The following is a 22217-nucleotide window of genomic DNA, read 5'->3' on the forward strand; positions in this document are numbered from 1 at the left end:
CTGGACTAGATGGGCCTATGGCCTGATCCAGTGGGGCTGTTCTTATGTTATGTTCTTATGTTCACATTAAAGTATGACCAGCGCATTACCTTTTTACTTCTTTGGCATCGCTTGCAATGAAGAATCCTAAAGTACCCTCTTGAATCTTCACATGGTTTCCAGGATTGATTAATATACTGTCCGGTGAAACAAAATAACACAACAAACAAACAAAAACAACCAAGAAGACAATGCCATGAGGTTATGCTGCTTTTTAGTGGTGAAATCAAACCAATCAATTCTGCTTTATTATAGGAGGCCCACTAATCAGGAAAATCTAAGAAGAAAAATAGAAACAATTTGTATCAAAGTTTTCAAGTATGGCCAGGATTCAATATAAAGAATATCAGTTATATTTGAAACCAGAACTGTGGGGGGAAAAAACCATATCTCTTATTTTGGGGTTTTGTATCTTAAATTGGAAAAAAAATCTACAAAGCTGCTCAGAAAAGCTTTGATTTCTTGCTCTGTATTAAAGGATGCCAAAATCATCATCATGGTTGGTGAAAAGGGAAATGATTCCCAAAGAAAAGAGTTTCTTGGATCAGGCTCTCTTCTCATATTTTATGGCATTTTACGTCTTTGTGCCAATTACCGTCGAAATAGGATGTTATTAATGGGCCCCTTATCTCTGTATATCACATTATATACAATATAATACACATATATACTCAAGGGGAATGGTACAAGACAACCAGTTACCATTGCTAAAAAAAATACACAAAATGAGTACTGTATAATGTTTAAGAATTTCTCCATCCCAAAGCTTCTTTTCAATGTGTAGCCAATAGATAAAAATAAAATTACTCATCCTTCCTGAAAAATGAAATCAGCTGTTTTTGAACAGGGAAATTATAACTTTTATATCTATATAAATTATAATCTATATAAATTATAACTTGTACTAAGTTGACCTTTGTGAATGACATATGATGTATGACCATAAAGATATAGGTTTGGACCATTCTGGAGTTCAGGCAATAATCAGGACAAACTTTAAGGGTGCCTATTCAGTGGACTTGGGCCTAGTGTTGCAACTATACAGGGCTTGGGGGGGGGGGTGCAGAGTGACTACCATTTGCCAAGCGGTAAGTTATTACAGCACATGGGTATGTAAATTTTGTTAGGCCAGTTATGTATAGCATCCTGCCATTATATCAAGACAATTGTGTCTCAAACCCAACCCCTGATTAGAACTCTGAGTAAGTAGGAAGAAGGTTCTCCTCACCACAGCAGGCTGATAAAAAAAAACCAGCTTTCCAAGTGGTTCCAAGAAAAACCAGTTTACCAAGCACCTAGTGGTAAGTTACTTCTTGATAAATGGTTATCTGTATTTTGAAGGAATGACAGGTTCATTGTGGAGGGATTTGCATATCAGTCATAAAAAGCCTGAGTGACTTATATTGGTATTGCATGCTATTCAAGTATGCTATTCAAGTGTTCCATGAACACTCATACCGATTCTACCCCACCTCCTACCATTGAGACATTGGACTCTATGCATAGCTTCCTACGAATGGAGCAGGAGGTGGGATGGAGAACAGTTCCCCAACATTAACTTTATGGAACTGTGTTAACTCCAACCATTTCTACTAATGCTGGCAAATTCATGAGACTTATTTCAGTTTACGAAGTATCAGGTAACTCTAAACTCTCCAAAGCTTTTAGTGCCAATTTAAGGTAGACGCCAAAATAGTTCAGATTATTTGTTTGTTTATTATGGTGGAACATCTATGTTCAAGAGTAAGTAGAGGTCTCCCACAGAAATTTTTTTTTTCTATTAGGTAGTTCTTTGAAATTTAAGAGATGCTGTTCTATTAACTTAACTCCAATAAAATGAACCATGAACTATTTTGGGTGCTATCCCCTTCTATGGAAAGCCTCAAAATTTTCCAAATCTCAGTTAATATTAAGAAAAATGCTATTGTTTTGCTTCATCTTTGATAAGTCAGAGGAGCATTAATATCTATGCAATATTTGTAGGAAATAGACTGGCAATGAGTGGGACTGATTTGGACTTAACAAAAAAAAAAACCATGTTTTTTAAGGGATGATAGGAGGACAATTAAAACACATACGGATGAACACATGGCACAAACAGTGCAGGTTACATGTAGTACAATTTGCTGGCATTATTTTTCCAGGATAGCTACAGCCTGGTATTGGAGATGTTTTCAAATTTACTGCTAAACTGTTTATTTGGAAAACTTAGAAAGGCATTTGTGGGATTCTGTAGCATATCTGCTATACCTTTTTTTGTGTCTGCAGTGCAAAGGAACAAACTGATTGCTTTAATTGACAAGGGAGGACAATATAGAAATCTGCCCCCTTTGTAAGTCAGTACGTGCAATAGAGAGTAATGAAGCATAACATCATAGCTTCTCTTATCCATCAATCATATCGGTGCCTTTGCACTAATTGGACAGAACTCCAGAAGGCAGGAGAACAGGTTGACTTCTTACTGAGCAACTGAGTAGAATCAGAGTTGCCACTGAATTTTGCCTGAAGCTAGAGTTCAGTGCAAATTTCAAAATTCTAGCTTGGACAAAACAACCAAGGAATTTTTCAGGAAGCAAAAAGAGTTTTTAAAAAGCTAAGAAAATTCATCAAGCAGGTTTTCACCTTCCCTGCTTGGGACTCACAGAACACATGAATTCAAGGTGTCAGTCAAGCTATAGGTGCTTCTCAGTAGCACTAGCTATTCCGTTGGGAGTCTGCAGCTGGTAAAAATGCTCACTTTGCCGGGAGCAGTGCACTGGGGACTAGAGTTGCCAATTTGCCAAAAGTGAAACATCAGGTTGGCTCAAGGGGAACATACAAGAAATTTCAAAGGAAATAAAGAGAGTTTCCACATGACTAAGACATTTTTTTCAAGGAAATGGGACTGCACATCCCTTGTACAGAAATGGTTCTGATAGTAAGTCTCTAGTCCTTTTATTTCCAAGGATATAAGGAAAAACTTTTTTAAAAGCCAAAAATTCAGGGTAGGGGTCAGAATATTCATGGGTAGAAGACCATGTTCAGTACTCCTGCAGTCATCACTAACACCGCCCAAACAGGGCCTGGTTAGACTACAGTCTGGAGGTTCATAGCTTAGAATAATTTAGGTTATATCTAAATGGATGTTCATGAAAGGAGACAATTATTAATTAAAGAAACTGGAAAAGCTGACAAGGATAACGTTGGATTCAAAAGGCCACCACAATCATTTATAAAGAGAATTGGCAATTAGAATGTCTACTTTGAAAGTAAAACGAGATGTTAGATAGTAAAATCTGGAATTCTAGAGGATAAACCTATCCATGACAACTGTCAGTTCCTTACATTTTGACCAGACACTAACAGGTCATAGGCTAACAATGAATATATCAGATGAGTCAATATCAAGTGGATAATAAAGCCTGTTCAGGGCTCTTTCTGTGATCCACAAATTACTTAAGACAATCTGAAATCATTCATTTCAAGAAGGCTAAGATGGATTTGGCCTGTGAATAAGTCTGTGTTATCATGACTATTCCATGAATCATGGAACAGGAAACTAATGCTATTGTGGTTTTCAAACAAATTCATACATTATAGTTCAGGGGTGCTGTTAAAACAACCTGTGGTATATGTTCAGCTATAATTGTAATATATAAATGAGTCCTTGCAAGGTAGTCAGTTTCAGAATCTATCCCTGTAATCCTGTGGTTTTAAAGTCTCATCTGAGCTTTAATTTAAAACGCAACTCACGTTTCAGTTCAATGATCTGCTTTTTATTTCTAAATGCAACAGCATAACCACAAATCTTTTTTTTATTATTTGTGGAGAATATTCTTAAGAGGGTATTCAGGATTACATTCAATTGAACTGTGTTCTGATATTTTTTTCTTCCAGCCAAAGGTGATATTTCAGTCATTTCATGTTGAAATACATGTAAAGATGGAGTCCAAAAAGGGTCCAATATATTCTTGGATCCCAAGTTTACAGCAACTGGATGCCTGATGAGCTGAAAGTTGATCCTCTGTTGAATTGCTCACAAGGGTCAAGTCCACAAGGTTCTCACTATACAGTAACTGGGGGTGAGGAACCACTTTACAGTGGAAGGTAAAAGCATACCTACTCTCTGCCCACCTACTTGAAATAGGAGGCAAAATAAAGTGATAGAAAAACAAAAGTCTATATGGGCGCAATCCTAACCTGTGCTGCAGCAGGCAAGCCAGGAGGCTTGCGCTGCATCCAGCGCAGGTTCGTTGGGTGCAGCAGCTCAGCCAGAGGGAAGGGGAAGCTCTTACCCCTGGGTAAGGGCTGCACACCCCTATGGGCCTCCTCGGACCTGCGCCACCTCTGGAGGTGGTGCAAGTCTGAGGAGAGCGGAGCAGCTGGAAGCTGCTCCATTCTCTCTGGGGACGGGGGTTGGGATCCGACATAACCGCCGGGTCCCAGCCCCACCCTGGCTCCCTGGGGCTGCCCATCGCCTACCCTCCCCCCCGCCCAGAAACGTTTTTTTGAGGGGGGGGGGTTATATTTAAATTTTAAATGTGTTACTATGCTTTGGAGTACAACATGGCAGGGAAACATTCAGTTGGTACGAACTGGACAGGGAAACTTGAGCCAGTCAAACGTTTCCCTGTTATGCAGTTAATAAAAGGGTAAAAGAACATTTTGGGGTGAAGAGTTAGCAAACTCAGTTAAAGACCAACTTCTGGTTTAGTAGAAGACAGCAGGAAAATTCCATCTGTTTGGTAAGTCCAATTGCATGTATTGTCTAGGTGTAAAACGGACACTGTATGTAATACCTCAGTACATATATTTTGAACTCATGTGTAGGACAAATATTGAACTTTTGACTGGATGAGTGACAAAAAAAAACAACAAAAACCATGACAAGTAACTTCCACAATATGGTAGATGTGCTGTACCATTCCCCATGCAATTCAGATCACAACAAAATATATTCTTTACCGTACTATCTTAATTGCTATATTTAATTTAGTAGACATGGGATATTCTTGATTGGAGTTATGACAAAATCAAAACACAACCGCTGCTGTTTTAAAAGACATTTTGGTCTGTCTGTGCCTAAATGATAAGGCCTGTTGGAATGCAGCAATCAGTGACTCCTTAACATGGACTTATATTTTTGCCCTTTGGGATTTTTGCAGAGCATATTGAGAAACAGTATGGGAGGCATGCACACACATCTCATTGAGGAGCTGTGTGTCTCCCAGCTATTGCTTCTTTCTTCAGATTTCTCTAACTGATGTTAATACAGATTCCACATCTTTAGATACACAGAAAAAAAAAATCCACTATAGACACTGGAAAAAAAAAATGCAGACAACAAGGCAGCTCCATAAAGCTATAGAATACTGAAGCTCCATTATCACCAAAGCAGACAATCACAAGAGGTTGCTCCCAGGGGTTAAAGCCCTTGGTAACAATATCAACTGCCAACAGATTGCATTATCTGTTCATTTACCAGAAAGGTGTCCAAACTTCTTTAAGTATCATGTTGCCAAATACAATATGTTCTCAAGCATCCAAATGGTCAGATGTTCATGATGACAAATTGGATTAGCAGGAAACTCAGAAGGCAGCCTGGTGCCATTTAAATCTGGGAGCAAGCCAGTGCACTTTTTAAACCACACACTTTTGTCACACGGCTAAGCATGCCTTTACCATGAGGTTAAAATTACTGGAAAACAAGAAGCCAAATAAGAGGTGCAACAACTGCAGATCCTTGAAGATGCCAAGTGTTGCAGTAACTTCTCTGCAGTTGGATCATATGAATAATGCCAAACTGACAGGAAGCCACCTCTCTTTTTTGCATATCTACTTCAAATCCACAGGATAGAAGAACTAAAGAGAAATAGTTTTACACACGACACAGAATATGACGTGACAGAAACAGGAGCAGGAGAGAGTCAGAAAAAAACAACACCAGCCTAAGGATGGGAAACACAGTTTGAGAGGAAATGAAAACACTGATTGTTGAGAATGAGGAAGTCCCAGTTGGCACCCCAAGAAGTTCAGATTAGTCAAATAATAGAGAAACAAAAAGGATCTGGTAGTTCATGCCTTACTTATTTCAAATCCAAAACAGCAGGATGGCATGTAAGCTAGAGATGGGGTGCTGAATATCATCAGCACATTAAAATAATATGCAAAACATGCCAACACAAAGTAGGGGAAAGAAGCCAACTCATTCAAAGGTTCCCATCAGTGACCTCCTACGTTGGAATGACTATGAACATGTTGTACAAAGAGCTACCCAGTGTGCACTGATTGATAAGACAATACAGTAGCTTCCATGTCTACTGTATTCAATTAAACAGACACAACATTATATCAAAAATTAGAACAAAACAAAACAAAACAGAAGTCAAGGCATATGTAGTTTTATTAATGGAAGGTGACTACAAGGCCATGAAGTACTGTATAGAACATGTACCAAAGAAGGACTCTAGGGATATCTTAGCAAAGGTGTGAATACAAAGACAATGTGGCAGCACAAAGGTTAAAAGACAGGGAGAAGACACTGTTGCAACATAAGGTAAGTACATAAAACAGGAAGGGGGGAAAAAAGAGGGTCAAACAGGAGAGACGGTTCTCCTACTGAAATAATCGGATGCACCCATGGTGTCCAAAGACAAAAGCCTTGTATATAAATTTTGTTTGTGTGTGTATATATATATATATATATTCCTGCAAAGAAGTTAGTGCGTGAGTCACAAGAACCACAAAGAAACAAACTGTTGCTAAAGAGCTCTTTCTCCTCTTTGAAACTGGGGGCTCATATATAAAGGTACATACATACATATATATATATATGCACACGTGGATATGTATATACATATATATATCTACATATGTACATATATCGAGAGAAAGATAGACAAAGGTGTTATCTTCCTGAATTCTTGGCAAGGGGTTAGTCCTGAAGTTAGAAGGAGTGAAGGTAGGGTTGAGGTTGGAAGGAAAGGTAACGAAGAGGGCATACCGCTTTCGGCTTCTGCGAACGACAAGAAAAAAATTGCAAATCAAACACTTTGATAAGAAATCAACTGACACCAAAACAAAGGCAAAAAAACCCTTTTATTTCAAGTCTTCCATAGGCTGCAACAGGTTTTGTAAAAAAGGTTTTTCTGCTGAGAATGAGGACAAATAAAATGGAGAGACAGGGAAAAAGTTTAACAGAGGAGTAAAACACAGGGGACACAAGAGAAAATGCTGATCGTCTTGCCACTTTGTACTTTCTCTAGGGGAAAAAAAGAGATAGGTGGGAAAAATCATATTTGAGAAAAGATGTGGCTTTTGTAGGCGTTTTTGTATTCTGCTCATGAAATAGCAACTTTTATAAACTTTTCCTTTACAGTGACCTTAGATAGGATGTTTCAGGTTTATGTTTGGCTAAAAAAAGGATGTCAACTTTAAGGTTCAAGGACATCCACAAATGAATTTAATGCACCCCTTTGGAAAGCTTTGCTGGGGGGGTTGGGTTTCAGGCAACCCAAGTTGCACTACAATACACAAGCCCCATTGGCACTGCTATGCCAGTGCTGGAAGGTTGGTTAGGATTTGGGCCTAAAAGTCCCTTTTCTATGAAATGCTAACACTTTTTTGTAAAAACATATTCTTGTAGTCTCCACTGATTGCTGTAGAAAAATAAATTTTCATGTTCAGCTGATAGTTGATGAGAAATGTGAAGGCAATATGACAGTCATCAGTACCCATGGTATAGGTATTTTTTCCATCCCACTTTTAAAAACCAGAGCAGGACAGAAAAAAAGACAGTATACCAAGGGTAATGGTTCTACCATTATTAATAACTCTGAGTTCTTTTTAAAAATCAACAACTATTGACTATCAATGTGGCTAGGACAGTTGTGACTCATGTGGTCATTTCATTCTTAGCTGGATAGTTCATGGCAGCGAACTGTACCAACCATATAATACACAGATTATATTGTATAACTGTATAATTATATTGTATAATATAATACAAATATACAATGTTGGCTTAACTCAGTGTGTGCCAAAGTAATACATGGATATACTCAGTGTATATCCATGTAGCCACTGGATATCTAGCCTAACAATCAGGGTAGATGTTGCTCGTGGTAACTTCTACCTAGACCACTGAGTACCTGATAGCCCAGGGACATACAAATGGACAAAATGATATGTTCCCAAAATCCATATACTGCAGGAACTGATTTCTTTAATCCTTATGAATAAAGAACATCAGGAAAGGTTATAAATTGTTATTACTTATCACTGGGAATTCAACTATTCTAAGCTTTTGAGTGATATTTAGACAAATCAGGAAATCTGGGCTGTGTGTTAGGATAAGGTGTTCTCTAACTACTGTTCTCCATTAATAAACCATCTAAGAAGGACCCTCATATCTGCAGTTACACCTTTACACATAATAGTTCTGAAAATTCCATGCTATCAAGTTGCATGTCTCCAGTTTCTAAATAATTTGGTTGGGATCCAAAGAACCATACAACTGACACATCCAAGAAGGCTGTTGACTTATGTTTGCTTGAACAAAGTTCAACCTCTAATCTGCACCTTAGAGCAAACTGCTTTGGAAACTGAGGAGGTGATATTGCAAATCCAAAATCATGGCATGTCCCAAACTTTAGAGGTGCCTAAAGGAGCTCTTTGACTCTCAGTCTAAATTTCTATGATGATGCTGTATTATGCAACTTCTATAGATATATTTTCTATTTATTTAATTTAATCCAACTTTATTTATTTATTTATTTATTTATTTATTTATTTATTTATTTAGTCCAGCTGCCTTTGAAGTTCACAAATTCAGGTGGGGGAAGCTGTCTCAGAAAATGGCAATGAAGGAAATTATTGATAAGAATCAGAGTGGGAATTCTTGAACAAAAGGGCAACATGCATTGCTTTATGTAAGCAATTGCTCTTAATGTTTCTATTGTATTGTCCATTTGAATAACAAGCAACATTGATCAAAATCGAGCGTTGGCTTTACATCTCCTGATGCATCATGGGGCTGCTCAACAGAAACATTTATTTTGGATGAGACTTTGAATGAAACTGAATTTTCAAGACTGAGAGTTCAAAAAATAAGATGCCTTTGAAATATATAGACATTAGTATCTGACAACATAAAACAAACATCTGGGATCACATATACCCCTCTTACATATCACTTGTCAGCAGAGTGTTACAGGAGATATGCAGGACCAAACGTGCATGGCTTTGCTCCAAATGCTTGCATAACAAAGAGTGCTGAATCTGTGTTTTCAGAATGTACCTTGTCACTGAGGAGGAGGACTGATAATGTGTAGATCAATAGCTTTTTTTGCTTACAAAAAAAGATGCAAAAATAACCCCTCTGCCAAATGTCAAGGAAGTATGACAAATTTGACACAATAAACAAACGACTGGTTAAAAGTCTCACTGAGATGGTAGTTGCAGAGAGGGTTGCACATAGTTATAGTTGCCGTCTTATAGCACCATCTTATAGTTGCTAGGAAGAGCTTGTGGATAAGTCAAAGTAACAGGGAGTCCAATAAGAAGTGCAAGTGGAAATGTATTTTGTAACCCAATACATTTCAACCTCATCAAAGCTCTCTGAGGTGTGGGAGAGAAGCTCAGGTCAAATGGTGAGGTGTGCTACTCAGGGGTGTAATTAGGGCTGAGCCAAAATGTTATAGCTCATTTGGTGCTCCTCTTAGATTTTGTGAATGCTGAAAGCTGCTTCCCATTCACAATGGCTTTCAACACTTGCCCAAAATACAGTAGTGCAGCTTCAGTGCTGTTTTTCTCATGCCAGTTTTCTTCTTCCACATTGCTCTCATCCTCATGCCACTGGCTGCAGCAATCCACCTGACATGGTTAGTGATGTCATAATGATTGTTAATGATATCATAAGAATCTGTGATATGATTGGGTCAAACATAATGTTGCGACTCATAATCATGTCACGGATTCTTGTCATGTCATGAATTCTTCTAAACAAAACATAGTGGGTTGCCACAATTGATTAGTTTAAAAGGCATTCTGGGAAAATGAGAATGAGGACCATGAAGATGAAAAAGTAAGGAAATGATTCTGAGCCACAGGAACAAAAGGGCACTGCTATATACTGAAATAATGCTAATGTTTTGCCAAGTATTTTTTCAGTATCCGGTTCAGTTGTGTCAGAGGTGCTATTTCAAAGTGAAGGTTGAAATTAGGTACTGTTCTATGTGAATCTTTTACAAGTAATTATCTTTGCTGATTACTATCTACAAATCTATAATGGCTACATTACATATGAGGACAACCTGAACCACCTGAAACATTAGTTCAGCATAATATTAGTTCTTATACTATTATAGTGATATAATTTATGAAGTGTTTTGAGAGGTAAACGCCTCTTCTTCAAAGAGGTCTCTTTCTATGCGAGAGCCACAGAAGTAGAACATAGAATCAAATTAAATGTGATGCAGGAGACACATGTGAAACACAGCTATGCGGGGCCCCTCTGAATTTGATTGGAGCAGTGGTCTGAGGAGCCCAACCTTTCCACAAATAATGTTTTCCCAGTAAAATCTCCCCAAGCTGGTTTCCCACCCACTCCAGAAAGGGTATAAATAAGCACCAGTTATCTTTCCCACAGGGTAGGAAACTAGCTTGGTAGGAGAGTTTGAGTTGGGAAAAGGGCCTATGGAGAAAGGATTAAATACACACATACCAAGCTCATACTGCATAGCTACTCCAATCCAATTTAGAAACTACCACAGCTGCATTTTAGTGGAAGGAATGGTCAAAAGTTGCTTCACATGTCTTCCCATACCACATCTCGTTTTATCCTTAGATTGGAAATACTTTCTTCAACTCCTTACCCGCCACTGGGTGACCTCAGGCCACTCATTTTCTCTCACCCTAGCCTACTTCACAGAGCTGTTCAGAGGATAAAATTTGGAGGATAAGAGAACCCATGTATACTGTTTTGAATTTCCTGGAGGAAGGCTGGGATAAAAATTCAAGCGTCCGGCAGACGTAGGGCCTATGAATCCTGTCAGATGACCCTGGCTTGAGATCATTATCAAAGAAGCCAGGAGAGGGGGGTGTCACAACAAGTTGCACATTGTCCCCAGATGGGGGAAAATAATGTCCATCCCTTCAAGGGGGAAAAAAAGTATGTCCCAGTTCAGAAAAGCCCTGGAAAGGGGGGGGGGAGAGGGGAAGCTTGAGCCACTTGCATTTCCTTCTCTGGAAATGGAGGAGTCTTTTCCATTTGGTCTTCTCTGGAGACCAAAGAGGCCCTGCCCCAACCCCCAGCTCAGAGAAAGCTGCTTGATTCAGCCTTCCTCCTTGGTGCCTCCCAACTGTCTTTCTATTCTGATCACTTGCTGTTTTGCTTGAAAGCAACAGGGGCCTTCACTATTCTAGAGGCCACTTAGCTCATTTTTTCTCTTGCAGATGGAGCTGTGGCAGTCAACACTTATTGACTGAAAATATCTATTTGCATACCCCCCCCCCCTTTTACACATGGAAATCTGTTTCTGTGCAAGCCATGCCTTCTCCTATAAAGATAAATTAACATCCAAATAGTATAAAGCCATAACAATTGATTGGCAAGAATTATATAGGAGATCAATCTTCAGTAGCCACAACATCCGTTTGAACTTGCCAAACGTGTTTTGCCAGAATGATCTCCCCTAATGAGACTCATACCTCACGAAAACAAAGGGTTCCACAGGTACAGCTGACATGCTTGAAACATGTCAAAAGAGGTGTTATGGCTAATGAGAATTGATAAATGAATATTTGTATGGTTTGCGTTTTTAATACCAGCATAGTTTGTACATAATTTACACTAAAATGTTTGATTAGTATTTTGGTTTTCAGAGTTCAGCATTGTTTCCCCTTTTTCGTTGTGTGGGATTCTCAAGTAATGACCATGGAACAGGATGGGCCCTGAGAACACCCTTGTGTTTGGTCAGGGTAGAACCATTTGTAGTTATGGGCCTGTTGGAAAAAATGATTATCACTTTCATTTCTATAGCACCATCGGTTTACATGGTGCTTCAGGAAAGCTTTGAACATGGCTCAGTGTGCAGCATTCCTACCGACAGACTTAAATCTAAGTCATTCAGAGATACTGATAGTTAAATGAAATGTATTTATACAGAGGTTGTACATATTTGCAGTTTGTAAACTCTGCCATTCCAGATGCAATTTTTATTGGAGGTTAAGATTCCTTATCAAGATGCATAAAGGAAAACAAAAACAAAATTTAAAAAATGAGTTCAAAGCAATAGAAATTAAAAACTCTTCCTGTTAAATTATGTCATGTGGATCCAGTTCAGAGGAGGGATGATGCAGCCATTCAGTTGGGTTATGTGAGCTGGTGTAGTGATGCCACAATGGTTGCGATTTAAAATGCTTTCATAGGTATAACCCCATTCCAAAAGAAAATAAAAAATAAAAATCACCCCCCCCAAACTGAAATCTAATAGGCTGAATTATCAAAGGCGCATTATGAATACTGTTAAGTTTTGTAGACAGTTACATACCTGCTTTCCCGTTTTTCCGACTTGTATTCTATGGCTATCATTAAGAGCTTTAGCTTCGCAAAGACCAGTCTGCAAGATAAAAATAAGGTTTGTCTTATCATGGTTAAAACGAAACACTTCTTTACAAGGAAGTTGTCAAGACATAATCTCAGTTGTAAAAAGTGGCAACAATTTCAAAGCTACTGTTCTTTCACACTATGGCAAAAAGCAAAAACAGTTGCAAACTCACATGGCACAAACTGACAATCACACACAACTTTGCCTGGAGTTGAACCTGTTGCCTGCAAAATACAGCAGGATACCAGGGTTGGGGAGGGGGGATGGTCTGCTCCAAGGGTAAAATTCAGCCAGGGTATCAGATGCATCACTGAGCAGCTCGTCGATCTGGCCTCCACCTGAGTGGAGGGGTGGGGGAGAAAGATCTCAAGGTTGAGGCCAGGTTTACCCTTTGCTAGGAGTGACTGGTAGCCCTGGCCTCCACCGGCGCTCTTGAGGCAGGTGCCATGGCTTTGAGTGGCCTATGCAGATGTCAAATACCATAGGTACACTACTGAAAAGAACTCCTAAGTTTTTAAAGGTTTCTCAGAGTTGATGGCAGATTTCCATACTTAACATTGGCAAGATAGGATTGGGGGCAGTTCATGACTGAACTGTTCATGACAGTTCATGACAGTGGCCACAATTCCATCACAGGAGTGTCTCAGGCAACCCCAGATTTTTTTTTTTCCCCAAACCTTGTTTAACGAAGTAACTTTTAGAGTTATAAAGGTTGAGTCCTGTGACACTGTGGGAAGAAAATCAAGGGGTCATGATGAGTGGTTGAAGGAGAGGGGGATGTCCAAGTTCACTCTCACAGCTTCTTGTTGAGAAGGGAATTGGGCCTTTTGGGGGGCTCTGCCAAGTTCATCAACCCAGGGTTTATGGACTTTGGGAAGGAGAGCTGGGATGGTGCTGATCAGGCTTTCTTCACTGTTCAAAATGTATGAACTGTACTTGACCAAAAGCAGTAGATATTATTGCTGAAGAACTGGAACCAAGGTGTGGTTCCCCCAGGGAAGTGAACCCACAAAGGTTTGCCACTGACTGACATAAGGATTGGCAGTTGCCTGTCTTGGGGAGGGAGATGGCTAGGTAACTGCAAGCCTATGCTTGTCTACTCAGAAGTAAGCCTCATTTAGTTCAATGGGACATGCTCCTAGGTAACTGCATATAAGATCGCAGCTCAAGTCAATGATGTTTTGGTCTTATCTAACTCAAGCCATGCCTTCTATATGTCTTAATTCCTGAATCCAGAGGCAACAACATAAGAACAGAAGAAGAGCTCTGCTGGATCAGGCCCAGGGCCCATCTAGTTCAGCTTCTTGTATCTCACAGTGGCCCACCTCAGGGAGCACACAAGACCACAAGATACTTGCATCTCACTGCCATTCCCCTGCATCTGGCATTCTATTTACCCTCGCACCCTCCAGCAAAGACACCAGATTGCACTTCAGTCTAACTTGGGCTACTTTATTAAACACGTGACCAATTTTTAATGCATGAAAGCTACTGAACGTACATTCCCTACCTCGCCAGTCTAGTGTAGGCAAAAAAAAATCTGCCATGCATGGCCAATTCGGATGATAGAAAAAAGTTTCTACCCAGCCCTCATGATAAGCGTCCAGCTAATCTCAGATTGTACTGGACACTGTACTACAACAACAGTGTAGTTTAACTGGTATAATAGTCATTTCATTTTCCAAAGTAACCCTACAAATTGTAGTTTTCTAAAGGAGAGGCTAGTGATCTTTTCTTAGCAGCCAACCAATTCCCAGTATTCTTTGGGCAAAGCTATGGCTGTTGAAGTGGAATAAAGTCAATGTGAGTCTGCAGTTCAGATAGGCCTAAGTAAAGGATTTGGTGCCCATTAATGCTTTAATAAACAGCTGTATCACTTTTCCTCACATAAGTACTATGTAGAGATTCACAAAACGTGGAAATGATGTTATAGGGAGTCTTAATCTCATTCCCTCTTTTTTTAACTACCAACATCATTTATTAACAGTAGCAGTTTGAACACAGATGTTCATGAACAAAGGCTCTAAAGAAGCGAGGACCAACTGTCTCTATCTATCCAGAGGGAAATAAATTCTTCTTCTAATTAAATCAGTATTTTTCAGGAGTTGAGCTCTTCACTCGAATAAATTAGATGTGCAACCTCCTAGACTGTTGGTTCAATAAAACATCCCGACAAGTAACTATGAGTGTAGCTATCATTTGTTTCCCTCTATCACCTGTTTTCATTGCTGATCATATGCAATCTTGGCTTGATTATGGTATTTTGGGAACATTAATGTATAAAAGAAAGGAGAGCCACCAGTCTACATTCAATCTGCAGTACACAATAAAAAATAAAAAAAAAATAGCGTGAGGGATAAAAAATATCCAAAAAGGAAAATTCTGCAGAATCAAATATTGCATGCCTTGACAGTAAGCTTCTACTTACTTCTACTACTTATTAAGCTTCTACTGCAACTTGGAGGTAGGAAATACAAGTTGCCATGCTTAGAGTGCAATCCTGAGCATGCTGTGGGCTGGCCTAAGTCCCTTGCAGTGGCCTAGTACTGTCACAAACATGTCATAAGACATGGATGTGTGCCGGCCTGCAGAGGCTGCATCCAGCTTCCACACCACCCAAAACAGGTGAAGTTGTGCTGGCCGAGGGCAGCCAGTGTGGAGGGGAGGCCAGAATGAAGGCATTTTGGAGCAGGCAGCAGGCAGGCCAGTGGGGGGGGGGGGATGATCAGGCTCTGTCACTTAAGCTGGATCTCAACCCCTGTCCCTGGCCATGTCGGCCCAACCCAGTCCACTCGGATTTCTAGCAGCAATTTCAATGGCGCAAATCAGGGTAGCCCCATAGGGCTAACTGCAGCATGACATGGGGTAAAGGGAGTTCATTCCTCAAACTCTGACTTTCCCCACAGCTAGCCCAACACTAGATACGGCGCAGGCAAGCTGGCCTGCCTGTTCCAGCATGGATTAGGATTGGGTTGCCCATTTCATAAATTCTCATCCCACAAGTGACCAAAAAAGGCCACTATGTTTAAAAATGCAGTTCTTTTTTTGTTTTCTGCCCAAATACATTAATTTACTGTAGGTGGATTTTTTTAGTTCAATTAAGTCAACTGATTGATTTTTTTTCCCCGAAACATGGTTGTTAGACCCTTAATTCTACAAAGATACTAATCCCCGTTACCATATCAGACCCTACAAGCTGGTGTCATTATACTCCACTGAGCGTTAGGGGAAACACTGGAATTAGTAACTCCAAACCAAAGTTTCGGATCAGATGCAGTTCAAAGAGCAGATGCAGATCACTCCATCGAGATCTCATACCCCCTTGAAGGATCCGGTGCAGAACCTGGGGGTGCTGCTAGACCTGGCACTGCTCCTCCTGGATTCACAGGCAGCATCTGTGGTCAAAATGGCCTTTTACCAGTTACGGTCCTTCCTAGAGGAGCGTGACTTTATAGTTTTTATACATGGCATGGTAGCCACTAGCCTGGAACACTGCACTGTATGCGAGGCTGTCTTGGAAGACTATACAGAAACTGCTAATTCAAAATGCACTGCAGCTTAAAAAAAATCTACTGCCTTCCAATTTGTTTCTGAGTACATTATCTGACAGAGCGATGATAGGAAATTGGATTTTGGTGCTTTTTTCCTTGTTACAAGGCATTTAAAGGTGGACCTCGGTATCAGTGGTAAGTTAAATCAGTGGATACCAAGGTCCCACCTGTACCATTTTAACTATTGACTAAAGCCACCCAATGGCCTGGGCCAAGGTTATTGCCTTCTTCTTTAACTCTCCTTCACAAATGTTTAGAATCTCAGTAGAGATCTTGAACCAAGTCCTTAATTTGTCTGAAGTCAGATTGATGATTATGACAAGAAGCACATAGGGCCCTCTTCCTCTGGGTCCACCATCTACCCAACTACTTCAACTGGTGTCCTGACGCTCTTCTTTCTAACAAAAAGCAAACAAGGAGATGACTGGGGTAGCAGCAGCCCACTTCTTCCTCCAGAGTCACTGATGCTTTAATAAGAAGCGGCAGGGCAATCTTTGATCACTCACTTCCACAAGTGATCAAAAAAGATAGTTTTACCATCTTCTTCTTGCCACTGACGTGCAGTGGGATGTTGAACTAACAATGTAGGCAGGGCTGATATTCAGAGAAATAGGTTAGTCCTCACCTGAAGGTAAGACAGGAATTATTGTTCTGGCCCCTTGTTGACTTGGTATAATAACTTATCATACAGACCTTAGCTGAGGAGTGCTGACAATTCAGTGTTAAATTAGAATTTTAACTGCTCTCTCAGCTCTGAGAAGATAGAGAAATGCAGTATTTTCACAGTTAGGTCATCTGTTCTGGTCCCTTTTGACCAATCAAATGAAATGTCATTAACTTTTATATTCTGAAAGTGATTAATTACTGCAAGAGATGAAGATGGAGGGAGGGAGGGACCAGACTTGGAGAATTTAAACTACTGAACCTTTAAAGTACTAAAGTATGCTGTGTGATGTCCTCTGTCCAAACCAGCTTTGGACAGGCACACTTTTAATTATGGTCTCTGAGCTTCTGAGAGGTATAAAATAATTTATTTTAAAGATTTACTTTCTCCCAAAGCATCCTTCATCTTAAACGAGCGGCTTCTCTCTTTACTTCCTGAATTGTGGGCCACTATCCTCTATGCTGTAAAAAGTATTTTTGGAGGGAGACAAGTTCTTGTTCCATTTTCAGTGGATAATACAAAGTACCACAAAGTTATTTGAAGGGCGCTTCCTTTTCTGTGCAAATTACTAAATTAATTTAGATGCCCCCAGATTAATGCCCCAATCCTATCACTTCCCTTCACCACTAATGCAGCTCAGTGCCATAATGACTCTATTCAGACCTGTGCCGGCGAAGTCCATGTGGACCCAAGGAGGTGGATCGAGGCCAGGAAGGATAGGATATTGGCAGTGCCACTGCCATTACCACCCCCTTCCAGCCTTTGTTCTGCCCCCATTCGGCCCATATCCTCCCTATTTCACCTGCTCCCCAATTCCCTCCCACACTGGCATTGGGGGAAATGACGACTTTGCTGGTAGCCTGCCACTGCTGCTCACAACTTCCAGCTGCGTCCTGGCTCCTCCCAGTGGTGGGTCCCACCATAAAGTGCTGCCCATCATGTATCTGACACACATTATGCAAGCCCCCCATCTCTGAAGAGGGTTTTATCGAGACAAGGAAAAGTTTGAATCACTGACATCAAATCTGTATGGTCAGCAAAACTCACTGAATTTTTTCTCTTGTGTTCAGTTAAAGTTATTTGCTTATAACATAAACTAAGTTTATGGGTTATATCTCTATGGGTTAAATTACCAGGCCTGAGGAGTGATGTAATACTGGGGGCGTACTATCGTCCTCCAGACCAGAAACCGGAAGGGGACCTTGAAATGAGGAAACAAATCAGGGAGATGACAAGGAGGGACGGGGTTGTAATCATGGGGGGACTTCAATTATCCTCATATTGACTGGGTCAATTTGTGTTCTGGTCACGAAAAGGAGATCATATTCCTTGACATGCTAAATGATTGTGCCTTTGAGCAGCTAGTCATGGAGCCCACCATGGTGACTCTGGATTTCATATTGTGCGGTACTCAAGACCTGGTTAGAGAAGTCAATGTTACTGAGCCATTGGGGAACAGTGATTATACTGCAATCTGTTTTGACATGCACGTCGGGGGAAGAATACCAGGCAAAACTCTCACAAAAACCCTTGACTTCTGATGAGCGAACTTCCCTCAAATGAGGAGGCTGGTTAGAAGGAGGTTGAAAGGGAAGGTAAAATGAGTCCAATCTCTACAGAGTGCATGGAGGTTGCTCAAATCAACAGTAATAGAGGCCCAGTAGAAGTGTATACCACAAAGGAAGAAGGGCTCCACTAAGTCCAGGAGGGTGCCCGCACAGCTAACCAGCCAAGTTAGAGAGGACGTAAAGGGCAAGGAAGCTTCCTTCCGTAAATGGAAGTCTTGCCCTAATGAGGAGAATAAAAAGGAACATAAACTGTGGCAAAAGAAATGTAAGAAGGTGATATGGGAGGCCAAGACAGACTATGAGGAACACATGGCCAGCAGCATTATTGTATTGGCAACTTTCAGTCTCGAAAGACTATGGTATCGCGCTCTGAAAGGTGGTTCTGGCACAGCATCTAGTGTGGCTGAAAAGACCAATCCGGGAGTGACAATCCCTTCCACACTGGGAGCAAGTGCAGTCTGTCCCTGGTCTGTCTCCCTGGCTATGGGCCTTCCTTCTTTGCCTCTTAGCCTCAGACTGTTGGCAAAGTGTCTCTTCAAACTGGGAAAGGCCATGCTGCACAGCCTGCCTCCAAGCGGGCCGCTCAGAGGCCAGGGTTTCCCACTTGTTGAGGTCCATCCCTAAGGCCTTCAGATCCCTCTTGCAGATGTCCTTGTATCGCAGCTGTGGTCAACCTGTAGGGCGCTTTCCTTGCACGAGTTCTCCATAGAGGAGATCCTTTGGGATCCGGCCATCATCCATTCTCACGACATGACCAAGCCAACGCAGGCGTCTCTGTTTCAGCATTAAGGGGAATAATAAAAGCTTCTTCAAATATGTTAGAAGCAGGAAACCCGTCAGAGAAGCGGTTGGCCCTCTGAATGGTGAGGGAGGGAAAGGGGAAATAAAAATAAAAGGAGACTTGGAGACGGCAGAGAAATTGAATGAGTTCTTTGCATCTGTCTTCAAGGCAGAAGACCTTGGGCAGATACCGCTGCCTGAACGGCCCCTCCTGACGAAGGAATTAAGTCAGATAGAGGTTAAAAGAGAAGATGTTTCAGATCTCATTGATAAATCAAAGATCAATAAGTCACCGGGCCCTGATGGCATCCACTCTAGAGTTATTAAGGAATTGAAGAATGAAGTTGCTGATCTTTTGACTAAAATATGCAACTTGTCCCTCAAAACGGCCACGGTGCCAGAAGATTGGAGGATAGCAAATGTCATGCCTATCTTTAAAAAGGGAAAGAGGGGGGACCCGGGAAACTATAGGCCGGTCAGCCTAACATCTATATCGGGTAAGATGGTGGAATGCCTCATCAAAGATACAATCTCAAAACACATAGATGAACAGGCCTTGCTGAGGGAGAATCAGCATGGCTTCTGTAAGGGTAAGTCTTGCCTCATGAACCTTATAGAATTCTTTGAAAAGGTCAATAGGCATGTGGATGTGGGAGAACCTGTGGACATTATATATCTGGACTTTCAGAAGGCGTTCGACACGGTCCCTCACCAAAGGCTACTGAAAAAAACTCCACAGTCAGGGAATTAGAGGGCAGGTCCTCTCCTGGATTGAGACCTGGTTGAAGACCAGGAAACAGAGAGTGGGTGTCAATGGGCAATTTTCACAATGGAGAGAGGTGAAAAGCGGTGTGCCCCAAGGATCTGTCCTGGGATCAGTGCTCTTTAACCTCTTCATAAATGAACTGGAGACAGGGTTGAGCAGTGAGGTGGCTAAGTTTGCAGACGACACCAAACTTTTCTGAGTGGTGAAGACCAGAAGTGACTGTGAGGAGCTCCAGAAGGATCTCTCCAAACTGGCAGAATGGGCAGCAAAATGGCAGATGTGTTTCAATGTTAGTAAGTGTAAAGTCATGCACTTTGGGGCAAAAAAATCAAAACTTCACATATAGGCTAATGGGTTCTGAGCTGTCTGTGATAGATCAGGAGAGAGATCTTGGGGTGGTGGTGGACAAGTCGATGAAAGTGTCAACCCAATGTGCAGCGGCAGTAAAGAAGGCCAATTCTATGCTTGGATAATTAGAAAAGGTATTGAGAACAAAACAACTAATATTATAATGCCGTTGTACAAATCTATGGTAAGGCCACACCTGGAGTACTGTGTCCAGTTCTGGTCGCCGTATCTCAAAAAGGATATAATGGAAATGGAAAAGGTGCAAAAGAGGGCAACTAAGATGATTGCTGTGCTGGGGCACGTTCCTTATGAGGAAAGGCTACGCCGTTGGCCTCTTCAGCCTAGAAAAGAAATGCCTGGGGGAGGGAACATAATTGAGACATACAAAATTATGCATGGGAAGGATAAAGTGGATCGAGAGATGCTCTTAACACTCTCACACAACACCAGAACCAGGGGACATCTACTAAAATTGAGCGTAGGGAGAGTTAGGACAGACAAAAGAAAATATTTCTTTACTCAGCTTGTGGTTGGTCTGTGGAACTCTTTGCCACAGGATGTGGTGACGGTGACTGGCCTGGATGTCTTTAAAAGGGGATTGGTCAAGTTTCTGGAGGAAAAATTCATTACAGGTTACAAGCCATGATGTGTATGTGCAACCTCCTGATTTTAGAAATGGGTTATATCAGAATGCCAGATGCAAGGGAGGGCACCAGGATGCAGGTCTCTTGTTATCAGGTGTGCTCCTTGGGGCATTTGGTGGGCCGCTGTGAGATACAGGAAACTGGACTAGATGGGCCTATGGCCTGATCCAGTAGGGCTGTTCTTATGTTCTTAAGTTTTTGATTTTTTAAAAAAGTTCAAATATGTGACAACTCCCCCACCTCTGAACTTTTGTTCATCTTATCAACATTCTTCCCTTGAAATTCCTCCAATGATTTGCTTAAGGGGGACTGCTTCCCCCTCCCTCAGATGGACACACATATACATACACACATGCGCACACACAAAATTTGCTTTGAATTTCTATTAGACCACAGCTGGGTAATCACAGCCAGAAGCAGGTTATCAATCAATATCAACCAGCAGTTATCACTACAGAAATGCACTCTTTAAACTCTGCTTATTTTATGAGAGCTGATTATAGGTCGATTTTTAATATGTTGCTAAAGTTATTGGATGAAGATGACCATTTTGCTTTCTTGTTCCAAAATAAAACACAAGCACAACTCTGCTGCTTTCTGTGTCATCATGAAAAGGAATATACATTCCTTACTGTAATGAAAATCTCCATATGCCTAGCCTGGTAATGTACAGCATCTCGTTCTAATTGTCATTGAGCTTTAATTAACCTGAATTGCGGAATCACGTTATCATTAAAATGTTGGTTAAGTTTGAGTTACAGCCTCTCTTTAATTTAAATCAGAAAACAGATAATTAAGCCTCTGGATAATCAAATGTTTCAGGAGGATGCCAATGTTTTGGGGAAGCTCCTAAAATCCATTAAAGGCCCTGTCTTTATTGATTAGCCTACCTCAGTTGCATTGGTGTGCGATACAAATGATCGCTGTAGATTAAACAGGGCCATATCAAAACACGTTTCTGAGAACCATATGGAAATGCAGCTGTCCTGACAATGGAATATGCTTGGAACTTTAGATCCCAGGAGTTTACTTCACATAGACTGGGCCCAATGGGGCATGGTTAGCAACAATGCAAAATGTTGCAAGAATTGTTTGTGATTTTATGCTTAGCAGGTGACATTTTCTGCTAAGATTAATATGATCCCATAAGGAAAGCTAACATTGCCTGATCAGTGTTTGCATCCCAAAGTACTACTATTACTACGGGAAAGCCACCTGGTGGTGAGTACCTCACTTCACAAACCAGTTTATTCATTTGCAGCGTTGAATT

The 22217-nt window shown here is 40.9% G+C and overlaps 1 protein-coding gene across 6 annotated transcripts in view; it reads right to left on the bottom strand.

Moving 5' to 3' along the window:
• Positions 1-22217, bottom strand: part of KCNMA1 (potassium calcium-activated channel subfamily M alpha 1) — a 619222-nt gene that overhangs the window by 148281 nt on the left and 448724 nt on the right. For 5 of the 6 annotated variants that reach the window (XM_066621009.1, XM_066621008.1, XM_066621007.1 and 2 more), the window contains exons 16-17: positions 12570-12638; positions 90-176 (exon numbers count right to left, since the gene is read on the bottom strand). In XM_066621009.1, the coding sequence (XP_066477106.1) occupies positions 90-176; positions 12570-12638 (156 nt within the window). Of the gene's footprint in view, positions 1-89; positions 177-7021; positions 7034-12569; positions 12639-22217 lie in introns of all 6 variants that reach the window. The other variant, XM_066621005.1, reaches the window with a different exon arrangement.

The sequence above is a fragment of the Tiliqua scincoides genome, chromosome 3 (genome assembly GCF_035046505.1).
Source record: "Tiliqua scincoides isolate rTilSci1 chromosome 3, rTilSci1.hap2, whole genome shotgun sequence".
In the NCBI taxonomy this organism is placed as follows: domain Eukaryota; kingdom Metazoa; phylum Chordata; class Lepidosauria; order Squamata; family Scincidae; genus Tiliqua; species Tiliqua scincoides.